General features: G+C 43.3%; 1 protein-coding gene across 1 annotated transcript; it reads left to right on the forward strand.

Annotated features, from left to right (window-relative positions):
• Positions 1-38: 38 nt before the first annotated feature.
• Positions 39-5,206, forward strand: LOC138156564 (vacuolar protein sorting-associated protein 52 homolog). The gene is made up of 11 exons (XM_069081923.1): positions 39-161; positions 379-512; positions 983-1,138; positions 1,614-1,732; positions 2,948-3,071; positions 3,300-3,395; positions 3,519-3,626; positions 3,821-3,886; positions 4,015-4,126; positions 4,526-4,644; positions 4,784-5,206. Exons 1-11 carry the CDS (start codon positions 134-136, stop codon positions 4,928-4,930), a joined length of 1,209 nt encoding a protein of 402 aa, XP_068938024.1. The 5' UTR covers positions 39-133; the 3' UTR covers positions 4,931-5,206.
• The last annotated feature ends 7,469 nt before the right edge of the window (positions 5,207-12,675 follow it).

Genomic DNA, 12,675 nt, shown 5'->3' on the forward strand with positions numbered 1-12,675 from the left:
ATAGTGCTTTGTTTTCCTCGGTTTGTTTTGTTTTTGGGAGGGGGGGGAGGAAAAATAGACATAGTGATAGTCATTAGCTTTTTTTCTCCATGTTTCCCCCCAGTATGAGGAGGTGGCTGAGAAAGATGATCTGATGGGTGTGGAAGACACTGCGAAGAAAGATATCCTGAGGGCCAAGGAGTCCTGGCAGAGACTTGCTCAAAATGGGAGGGGATTGACACTAATTTCTAAGGGGAGGGTAACTAGATGCTGAGGTCTTGGGTGAAAGGGGAACCTGGGCTCCTAGACAAATTCTGTGTCTAAATATCTGGGATCTGTAACAATATCAGGTCCAGCATGCCCAAGTTCCTTTGTTTTCCCTAACTACTTCTCAATCACGATTTTTTTCAAAGCCATCTCTCCGAAGTAGAAACACAATCTTCACCTTGGGGACCCGTGGCTCTGTCATCTCTCCTACTGAGCTTGAGGCTCCCATCCTGGTGCCTCATACAGCTCAACGTGGGGAGCAGAGGGTATGAGGGGTAACAGGCCAGGGATTTGGGGTATAGGGGAGGAGTGGTCTTCTACTTCAGAGATATGCAAAGAATGGGAGGATCAGAGATAATTGGAATACAATATAACCTTGGGCAGAGGGGATGAATAAAGCATAAGGGTCTTCCCTAGATAAGGAGGAAGAATTAGGGTAGGGGAGATTCCAGTATTGTAGAAATCTTTTAGAATCTGTATTTACATTTCCTTAATTCTCCTTTAAGTGTCTTTCTATAAACAGCCTTGTGATTGGAGAAGGGTGATGAGCCTTAGGAATGATGGGGGGGTTTTCCCCAACCTTGATTCTCCTTTGCTGTTTTCTCAAGGCTAACTTTAGGTGAAATAGAGTGTCAGCCTATGGGGAGACTGGTGTCCAAATCCATCAGTTTTCCTAGTCCTCTCTGCCCACCTCCCTTACCTCTTCCATCTCACTCAATGTCTTTCTTGCTCCTAGTATCCCTTTGAAGCACTCTTCCGGAGCCAGCACTATGCCCTTCTAGACAATTCCTGCCGTGAGTATCTCTTCATCTGTGATTTCTTCGCTGTCTCTGGCCCTGCAGCCCATGATCTTTTCCATGCTGTGATGGGGCGTACTCTCAACATGACTTTGGTGAGATTCCTCAAAACTTAGAGATGTAAAAACTCTGATACCCCTTACTATAGTGTTCCAGTCTCATAGGACACATTCTTATCATGACCTGTGGGAGACCATGAAATAAGAGCTCCACAAATCTTGGCCTCTTGAATCCTGCCTTGCCCCGCTTCTGAGCTGTGCCATATGGAGGGCACATTTTTGTCATGATCTTGATAGGTATTCTCTCCCCTTCCCCTCCTTGCCACCTAACAAGGGAACTTTAAACTCTAACCAGGAAGAAATGGTAGTGGGGTGGGAGAGACAAATGAGGATTTATACCGTTCTTTGATATTCTCTACCAGTGCCCTTCCCCTGAAAGAAACACTTACCTGAGAGAGAAAGAGTAAGGAGTGTCATTTGAAGGAGTGTCAATTAAATATTTTTTTCTATCTCTCTTTTTCCCTCTTTTTCCCATGGCTGGTGCACACTGATTTTTACCCTCATTTTACAGAAACATCTGGAATCCTATTTGACTGATTGCTATGATGCCATTGCTGTTTTTCTCTGTATCCACATTGTTCTGCGATTTCGAAACATTGCTGCTAAGAGGGATGTTCCTGCACTGGACAGGTTACTAATATCTTGCCCTTAATTTTATTTACCTTTAGCTACATCACTTAGAGGAAACAATCCTGCATTGATAACACTGATAATCCTCATATTCACAGGAACTTTTCATGATGAACAGCTCCTTGATTCCTTACCCATCTTTCCTCAGTCTGTGAATCTCCATTCAACAAATAGAATTTATTTATAAAAGCAGAGCTCTGTGCTAAACACTGGAGGACATTCAAGTTTAGATATGACATTGCCCTTTCATAGAGCTTACAGTCTTATAGGGAGATAGGACTTAAATTATTTGTAGTGTAGAACATAGAGAGGTGTAAAAGTAAATTGTGCTGGGGAGTGGAGAAGGCGTCACTAATTTGGGCCATTGCCTCCACAGAGGCATCATGTGAGTTGGATTTGAAAGACTTAGGCACCTTGTGGAAAGTGGTTTGGGTTTTAGATGGAAGTCCTGAGTTTGGTTCTTTCCCTACCTGTGTGACCTTGGACAGGCTCCTCTGGGACTTAGTTTCTTTACATGTAAAGTAAGGAGTTGGACAAGATGACTTCTCAGGTCCTTATAGTTCTAAACTTATAATCCTCTGTGGTAGGCAAAGGGAAGGAAGGACCTTCCAAGGTTAGAGAACAGCAGTAATGTGCAGAGGCACAGGGTGTTTTAGGTGGGGGACAGAGGACTTCTGCTTGACTGAAGTAAGGTCATTCACATGAGTGAAAGCTGATGAGGCCAGATAGCACTGGATTGTGGGGCCTCCAGGGCCAGGCAGAGGAGCTGGGAGGTTGTGGGGTAGGCAGTCGGGGAATCGCTCAAGAATTCTGTGCAGAGGAGCAATAGGACTGGACCTACGCACAAGGAAGCGTGTTCTGGCAGCAGCGTGAAGGCCATTGCAGAGTTTCCAGGGAATGAATGGGAGGGAGATCTATCAGGGGACCACTGCAGTAAGTCCACTGGGAAGGTGGCAGTAAAATAGGAGGCGAGGAGATGGAACTGTTAGATGTTAAAGTAGAATGGTAGAACTTGGTAACTAATCACATGTGAGAAGTATGGGCAAGAGAAGAGACAAAGATAACAGTAAAGTTTAGGACACAAGAGACTAAGTGATGGTGCCTTTCCCTCAGGTCCCTGGCCCTTTAGTCTATTTGGAAGGAAACCCAAAGGGATTATACTAGCCTGGAACATATGCTCTTCATCACTGACTTTTGATCCTGGGTGACCCCTAGGTACTGGGAACAGGTCCTGGCTCTGCTGTGGCCTCGGTTTGAGCTGATTCTGGAAATGAATGTACAGAGTGTCCGAAGCACTGACCCCCAGCGACTTGGAGGGCTGGACACACGGCCCCATTATGTGAGGGCAGGGCAAGGGCCACTGTGGAATTATTGGGGGGGCTTGACTTGGGCACTGGGGTGAGGTGACACCCTAGGGAACTTGGGCAGAAATGAAGGACTGATCACTGGGAGCAGAAGAACAGTAAATTGAAATGGGTGAGACTGTAAGACTGGGCAATGTGGGAAATAGATATCATTCTGGAAAATTGGTGTAACATATAATTCTCCTTCATCTCTCCTTTCTCAGATCACCCGTCGTTATGCAGAGTTCTCTTCAGCTCTTGTCAGCATCAACCAGACAATTCCCAATGAGCGGACAATGCAGCTACTGGGACAGTTGCAGGTGAGGTGGCCCATCCCAGACCTAGACCTTTCTCTTAGCTAGCATGACTGGGGCTGAGGAGAAAAGTCCTGCCTTAAATAACCTTGCTTTCCTCCATTGTTCCCTTCCTGACTGCTTTCCCAGGTGGAGGTGGAGAACTTTGTGCTCCGAGTGGCAGCTGAGTTCTCCTCACGGAAAGAGCAGCTTGTGTTTTTGATCAACAACTATGACATGATGCTAGGCGTGCTTATGGTAACAGATTTCCCCCAAAACCTACAAAAATAAATATCTCCCTCCCTCCATTCCCATTCCTCCATCTCAAGGATTATTCCTCATTGAGGAAAGGATTGCCTTCTAATGAAAGGACCCACTCTTTCTGCTCTTAAGATACTCTGAATCCCCATCCGTCTCAAAATTTGCCTCCCTTATCGCTCTCCTTCCTGCAGGAACGTGCAGCAGATGACAGCAAAGAAGTTGAGAGTTTCCAGCAGTTGCTTAATGCCCGAACACAGGTCACTTATTTTCTCTCACCCCTAGTCCTTTCCCTGAGTAGTTAATTAGACTAATTGAAGGAATATTTTCCCAAACCTAGCTCTGAGGTACACCCTCCCCCCCAGCCCTGACCTTGTGTGTCCTCCAGGAGTTCATTGAAGAGCTTCTCTCCCCACCTTTTGGAGGCCTGGTGGCATTTGTGAAGGAGGCTGAAGGTCTGATTGAGCGGGGGCAGGCAGAGCAGCTTCGAGGGGAAGAAGGTGAGGAAGGCACAGGGAAAAAGCTGAGAGAAAGGAAGAATTATAGGCACTGGGAGAAGGGGGAGGAGCTAGACTAGACCTGTCAAATCTGCAGCCCACATTGAATGTAGCCTGAACCAGATTAAAATGTCTATTTGACTTTTATGTGTTGATGTATAAAATATATAGATGTAGATATGTAATTGGTTTTCTGAGTCAATATGTATGTATGCTTAGTGGTTCCCTTCTATTGTGAGTTTGATACTCCTCAGCTAGATGAATGTGAAGAAAGTAGGGAAGAAGAGAATACAGGGTAGGGCAGGAGGTACCTTAAGTTAGAAATCTCTAGGAGGAACTAACTTCATCTGTGAGAGGAGACAGCCTTCTACCAGTATCAACCCTGTTTCCTTAATATATCAGCCCGAGTGACTCAGCTGATTCGTGGCTTTGGCAGCTCTTGGAAATCTTCAGTTGAATCACTAAGTCAGGATGTCATGAGGAGCTTCACTAACTTCCGAAATGGGACCAGCATCATCCAGGTGACACCCTCTTCCCATCCTGCTCTTTCCCAATTCCTGCCCTCCCCCATCACTGATCCCACCTTCAGATTCCAACTAGCATCATTTGGTGGTCCTCAACCTCTAATCACCTTTGTAATCTTTTATGACCTCTGACCAGGGAGCACTGACCCAGCTGATTCAGCTTTATCATCGTTTCCATCGAGTTTTATCCCAGCCCCAGCTCCGAGCCCTCCCAGCCCGTGCAGAGCTCATCAACATTCACCACCTTATGGTTGAGCTTAAGAAGCACAAGCCCAACTTCTGATAAGTTTATCCTTGGGATTCCCCAACATCTCCCAACAGATCCTCTCTGTCCCTAGGATGCCTCCAATTTTTCAGGGATTAAATTGCCCACCTAATGATTCCCCAGTCCCCAGACTCCTCATAAGCCTCTATTTCCAACCCTGTTATATCTCCTGGGTCTTTGCCAGATTGAGTAATTTGGGCTTTCAAATCCTACACTGGAGGCTCTTCCAAATGACACTATTCTTGGTTTTGTCCTTCTAGCCAATAAAACTCAGTGCCTGTTTGTTTTTTTAAATTTCTGTCATTTATTGAATTCTGAGTTGTAAGGGAGGATATGAAGAAATTGCTACAGATGGGTGTAGCTCTCCAGAGTCATTTTTGGTGGCAGAACATCTGTGTCAGGGGTTTGGTGGCAAGGGCTCACTCCTGAGTCAGGGTATGTCTCGTGAAGCCAATAGACCTCTGCCTTATGCTGAGGGACTTCCTAACCCCAACCCCATTGTCTCTCCCCCTTCTCTACCCCTTCCCTACATCTCTGAAGCAGCATGGAAACATCACTGAACTGGGGAGTCAGGACTTTTGGGCTAGGAGGTAATTTAAGTCCTACTGTTTTCAGCCCTGGCCATATCATACCTGGAGTTTGCTAAGTTCTGGGTACCATATTTTAAGAAGAATGTTTAATTGGAGAGTGTCCAGAGAAAGGCAGATGACCTCAAAATCAGGCCATATGAGGACTAGATGGAGAACCCAGAGGGTACTTAGTCTGGAGAAGAATAGACAGTTTAACATGGAGAACAGGACAACTATCTTCTAGTTCTGAAGCGCTGACATAAAGAAGAGGGATAGAAAGAAACACAGATTCAGAGCTCTTTTATATCTAGGATACAGTGTGCCCAGAAAGCTAAGAAGTACTGTTGCATCTGCTCTCTGTCCTCTTTGCTGTTGGCAGAGGGAATGGTCGTGGAGGGAGACCATACCCTTGGTACATGGGAAGGAGCACTGGTGACCAGTCAGAGGACGTGGGTTCAGCTCCCTCCTCTGTTCAGCTCTCTACTTCTGTAAGGTTGGGCAAATCACTGGGCCTCAGTTTCTTCATTTGTAAAATAAGGGGCTTGGTCTAATCTGGATGGCCTTGAGTGCCCTCCCTCTCCGTATGTCTGAGACAAACGAAAGAAACGGAAACTGCTGCTCTCAGCACGTTTTAGGAAGGACAATGTTAAGCTGGAGAGTGTCCAGCACAGGACTTAACGATAATTAAAGGCCTCGGGACACGTTTAACCTAGAGTGGAAGATTTCGGGAGTAAGTGATAGCAGTTTTCAAATATTTGAATCGATTTTCGGAAGAAGAGGGATTAGCCTAGCTCTGCTTTGACTCCCGAGGCCACCACCCGGAGGGAGCCAAGTGGCTCCCCCTCCCTGCATCCTCCCGGCCACCCAGGCAGGGGGAGAGGGCTATCAGTCGGGAGGGAGAGTTGCGGGATTAAGTAAGGGGGAAGGGGTTGTTCCCTCATTTTCTCCGCGTTTCGTCTCCGGTCTTCAGTACTTCTCGGCCTTCCCCCGCCCCTGTTCACCCCCAAATTCCTAAGGCTGCTGCTGTGAGGCAGCGACCAACCCCATCCTGAAGGGTCCCTCTAGAGCCAGGTTATTTCTGGACGTCCCAAATTCCTGGCAGGCGAGCCTCCCCTGCAGACATCCTCGCACCAGTAGCTGAGAGGGTTAGCCATGTGAGTTGGAGTTCGGAGGCGGGCTTCAGCAATCTCCATGGCGACGGAAATGCTACCCCAACTGATAAGGAAGCCAAGTCACCTTCTGTGATTGGTTGGAAGCTGGTCAGGGGGGCGGGATCAATTTTCTTGAATTGCCTAGGAAACATTCGTCCTCCCCACCTTCCCTAAGACGTCACTGTACTCCGGAACCAGCTCTCTGATTGGCTTAGAAGACTTTCGTTCTTCCCTTGCCCCTCCCATCACGGTTTCTGGTAACTGAGGGTGGAGAGCGCTCGGCGCGAAGCTGAAGTTTGGGACTTCTGATTGGCCCAAGAGCTTCGGGAGACGGGGTAACGTCTTGCGGTGGAGCTTCCCGCCCTAACTCCAGCCACTCCTTACCTCAGTTACCTAGGCCAGCACAACGTGCTCATTCCCTTTCTTCCTCTTCCTTCCCCTCCTATGTCGTAATCAGCTTCGCTCACCCATTGGATGTTGGGCAGAAGGAAGGCGGGGCTTGTGAACTTCTAGTGCCTTGGACCAGGCCAATGTTTTTGTAAGCCTTGGGAACCAGTCACGGGGTTTCCCCCGCCCAAGTTTCCGGAAGTTTCCGGATTTGTGGGTAATCACCTACTCAGAATCATGCTCTTGGCTCGTGGCTCTTGAGCTCCCAGAACCTAAGATGCTGGGCTGGACTCAGAAAGACCTGAGTTCAAATGCAGCCCCAGACACTCACTAACCATGTGACCCTAGGCAAGCAAATTAAACCCTTCCTCAGTTTCTTCAACTGAAAAGTGGGAGTGATATCGCCTGCTTCCCAGGATTGTGTGGAACAGATGAAATATTTGTAAAATGCCTGGCACACAGTAGGTGCTTAATAGATGCTTAAAGCACTCCACAAAATTTAAAGCAGTTATATAAATGCTAGATATTATTATTGTTATTATTAATACTTTTACTAGCCAACCAGAAGATACAGTTTAAAGCAAAGGACATTTAATTAAACAGTAAGGCAAATGAAGAAACCAAAAAACATGCTCTCCCCTGGATTACAGTAACACCAGTGGGAGAGGGCAAACAGAAAATGTGTATTAGGTTACATACATTGAGAACACATATGAGGCCAAGGAACTTTCTGTGTAAATGTTCACATGTTAGGAGCCCATGTGGCCAGAGAAATCTGGGAAATACATGCACATGACTCATAGTCATAAATGTCAATCATTTACCAATGGTTTGAACAAGGAACAAACAGAATCAGACTGTACATGTGTTATAACATGTTTATTCTTATTTAACCAGAGAATCATGCATGATGGAGTCAGAAAATAATTCTGAACTCAAGAGGTAAGCTGAAGGGGACCCTTTATACACTTAGAACAATCCCAACTCAGAATGCCTGTGTCAACCAATATTATAGTCTCCATATGTGTTTAACCACAATTTGAGAAAGGAATTTCTTAATGGGATAGATTATAAAAACAGTAAGATAAGAGAATGTCAAGGTGTCAATTGAAATTATAGATCCAGGATGTCTGTTTCTTTTATCATTAGCATGACATAATATAACATAACATAAGAAAAGTCCCATTATCAAGATAGTGTTTGATTGAAGGCTTCTTGTCCTTGGCAATCATTGTGATAGTAATGGCAATTAAAGATTCCCCTGTATTGGCTTGGTTTTCAAATTGATTGTGTTAAAACCCAGAGTTTGTTAATCCCACCTGTGGGATGGGCTTGTTGATGTGAAAAGGAAGTCCTGAATTGGGAGGAGCTGGTGACGTAGATTTGGAGACACAAGAGAGAGGCGGAAGATCTTTTTTTTTTGGTAGCAGCACCTCGTGGAGAGAGAGAGACTAAGAGAATTGCTGGTGGCCGCTTTGAATTGCCCTGGACTTTTGAGACCTGCCCCCTGAGCTGCCAAGGACTGAGGAGACATGGCTGTTTTGCTGGTACTTTGTCTGTCTGTTTTGATGTTATTTTGCCAGATTTGTCCACTGGTGAAAGACTGTCCTTTTGTTGAAGAAGTCCTGGAACCTGGCTGTTCGCTAAGAAGGCCTGAGACTGTCCTGCAGACAGAGTGAATACTGTCCACTGGTGAGGGACAGTGCTGTTGTTGCAGGGGTCTGGGAGCCTTTCTGTTGGTTCAGAAGCCCTGAAGAAGGATTTTCTTGTTGTATGTTTACAGAAATCCTGGGAGAGGGCTTTGCTAATGTGTTCAGGGGTTCTAGGACTGTTCTACAGACAGAGGATGAATTCATGAAGGGACTGGCAATGTATCTTATGGCCTTGCTAAGCCTTGTCTCTCCAGGAACTAAGATTGCTGAGAACTTGCCTCGTGTCAAGATGAAGAAAAGACCTCCATTTGGGTATTACGTGCTGTGTTTAAACTTGATGTAACTCTGGGGTAGATTCAATTGTGATCCTAGGGGTGGGGAACTTTTGACCTTATTGTGCTCTGTGATTGACAAATGAAGGTACTTTACCTATGTTTGGAAAATAATCTCCATTTGAGAAGAGGGGTTTTGTGGTGGACCAAATGAAGGTATAGCCTAGGGGTGGAGTAGTATTTAGAACTGGGACTTTGTAATTGATTGAATGATTGGAAGATCCTGGGGTGGGGTAGTACTTGGAGATTATTTAATCACACTTAGTAAATGCTGTATTTTGAATGATGTCATGTTTTGATCTTCTCTGTTCTGGGTTTGTTACTGAATAAAATAGAGAGCACCTATGCTGGTATTTTGAACCTGGGAAGTTGCCTTTGCTTGGTATTATATTACAATCATAAACAGAAAAATGCTCCTGGTCAGCTTCATCTGGCCTTCTAGTTACTGACCTGGGGGGGGGGGTAAGAGGGGCATGTTGGGTTCACTCAGAAAGCAAGCAAAGCATGTCTGTTATGCCAGTGCACACAAAGTGGTAGGTTAAGCTCAGAGTAGGCTAAAATATCTTTCTCCTGATTGGCCATCCAGGTTTTAGGTCTTTTTCAGTGATGGGAGACCTAAAATGGTTCACACTACCATGCTATAGAGTTGCCCGTGTCCTCTGGTAACATCATCATTGTTTGGCTTTCTTCTGGACATTTCATCTTTGCTCTATATCAGGCAGGCAGTCATTAAACATTTATTAAGCCCCTGTTGTATGTCAGGCACTGAACTAAGCATTGGGGATACAAAGAAGGTGTAATGGAAATGGAAATTTGAAGATCTTCCCTGCCCCTTAATAGACCTAGGGGGAAGTTTGAAGACCTCCCCTGCTTTGAAAGTAAACTCTGCCCCCTAATAGGCTGAATGCAATTACATGGAACCTGTGATAGAGGGAATTTGCTGAAGGGAAGCAGAGCCCACAGGAAGCTGGTTCAGTTAGTCAGACTGGGGGACAGAGGAGCTTAGGCAAGGAGTCAGATAGGCTCGTGAGTAGACATTGATCTTGTATTGGTTTGTGGGAAGACTGAAGGATGCTGTGCCTCTCAGCATTATTATGGCTTCGTAGTATCTTTGGTACTATGATGGAACCAGCTTACTGGTTTTGGGATTCAATTTTCTGGTGTCTAAATAAATCCTTAAGTTCTGTCCTCTATCTGGAGAATCAGGTATATTTTGCGATCGAATGTCATGTGATAATTATAGTCACAGTCTTTATCATGATCATGGGTGCTGTAAATATTGCATTGGCACTACGGAAGGGCCGAAAGATGGTCCCTGCCTTTAAGGAGCTCACAGTCTGATGGGGGAGACAAAATGCAAATAACTATGTACAAACAAGATGTTATAGGATAAATTGAAGGAAATCAATGTAAGGCAAAAGAATTAAGAGGGTTGAAGGGAAGACAATGAACATTTATATAGCACCAGGTAGATACTGTGCTAAACACTACAAATATTTTATTTGACCCTTACAACAATCCTGTGAGGTAGGTGCTGGTTGTTCTCATCAGGAAAGGCTCTCTGTAGAAAGCGGCATTTTAATGTAAACTTGAAGGAAGTCAAGATGTTGAGCTAAGGAAGAAGAGCAATTCAGGCCAATGAAATCTCCAGGAGAAGGGAGGTGAATTGTCTTGTGTGACAAATAGCAAGGAGGCCAGTGTCACTGGATGGAAGAATAAGAAGGGGATGGGTGAAGCTTGGTGATACACTGTGCTATACCTACCTATTGGGTTTCAACTATCTTATTCATCCTCTCTGCTGTTGTTAGCTACCATATTCGGGGGTAGCTTTTTTGGTACAGTGCTGAGGCCTCTAAGTCAACTTATATTCAGGCAGCTAACAAAAAGAGACAGCAGGCTAAAACCAGGTTTATCCTTGTGACTGCTTTTCATCATCCTTGGTTCCAGACAACTATCTAACTTAAGGATAGAAAACTCTGGTTAAATCTAGAGAGAAAACTGATAGAATCTGATTACAGATTGAAACATACTTAAAAAAAAAAACCACTTTATTTTTCTTGGACTTTTTTGTGTTTTCTTTCACAATATGAAAACATGTATGATCTCTGTCAAATTGCTTGCCTTCTAATGAGGGGGGAGAGGAGAAAGGGAGGGAGAGAATTTAGAACTCAAAATAAGAATGTTAAAATTGTTTTTATATGTAATTAGAAAAAATAAAATATTAAATAAACAACCCAATTTTATATGTAAAGCTCTGAATTCAATTTTGAGAACTTAACACATCTTTATTTTAACATCCTATCCACACTTTGATTATATAGATATAGATATATGTATATAAAAAGATATATGTGTGTATACATATATATGTATGTGTATGTATACACACATATATGTATGTATGTGTGTATATATACACCATCTAGAAAAGAAGTAATACTGTGTAGATGCTACACATAAATGCATAATCATTAACAAGGGCAAACCTAAGAACTCATTTACCCAGTTGTTTAAGATAGCAAGTTGGCTACAAATTCAGTATAGTAAAACTAAAACCAGTAAGATTTTTCATACTTGCATGCCTTTATAGTAACTTAAAGATGTTTAATTATTGCAACAAGATTCATCGTATTAAAAAAAAAAACTTTTACAGTTTACCTCCCCTGGTTATATAAATTTGCTACAAAAGGAAAAAAGAAGACTATAGTTATTTCAATAAAAAGATTTTTCCTTTAAGTGCACAAACTGACCTGACAGAGCATAACAGGGGAAGTCTCCCCTTAGCTCTCTTTGATTCCAGGTAAGAGTCAGAGTTAACCTTTATTTTTATGCAGTAAAGTTCAATATTATTCACAGGGTATCATATTGCTCAGAATTAACCATGTGGGAAAATTTCCTATTCAGGAAGGAAATACAGCCAAGTCAAGAAGATCCTACTATCAACAATGCAAGGTGTCCCCTCAACTTTCCCAGGCACAGATATCTACCTATAACTCAAATTGAATACCTGTAGAGCTACTCATGGCATTTCCCTTGAATGGTGGGTTATTAGCTCAATGATAATTCAGATAATCACACCTGAAATTAAAACTCAGAATAATATCAAAATGTTGTCCCAAGAAATTTTACCCCAAACAACAAATTTTGCTAATCATAGCTGAGGAATAGTTTAATATTATTTTTCTCATGTTGTTGCCATAACAGTTAACAATAAGCACATACAATACTAAATTGATCCTTTCTAGTTTAAATACATCCTGGAGAAGAAATTAATCATTAGGAATAACTACATTCTGGAGTTTCACATATGATACATGATAGTTCACTCAAAACCCTGGAAAATGCTTGCTACTCACTGTAAGCTTCCAGATTAACAGATATGCCTATTTATTCCTAAAGCAAAACCAAAACAGAATCTTTAAATCTAAGTTCTGTTGATACTTAATTGGTCAAAGATGTAACTTCACAAAGATGTAACTATTCACAATTTGATAATTTTCATAAGCAGAGGCCAAACAGATAAAAATCACTCTTTATAAAATAAACTTGAGACTTTTTACTTCAGCTGTCTCATCTTTATTACTTTATTATCACTTCATTACTTTAAAATCTTGCAACATGTAGTCACTGTAATTATTGTTTATCTAAAATTGCTAACAAGCATTTCTCCAA

This window comes from Petaurus breviceps, unplaced genomic scaffold (assembly GCF_028583685.1).
Source record: "Petaurus breviceps papuanus isolate PSGF00001 unplaced genomic scaffold, PetGlider_PUasm1.0 99090, whole genome shotgun sequence".
Classification (NCBI taxonomy): domain Eukaryota; kingdom Metazoa; phylum Chordata; class Mammalia; order Diprotodontia; family Petauridae; genus Petaurus; species Petaurus breviceps.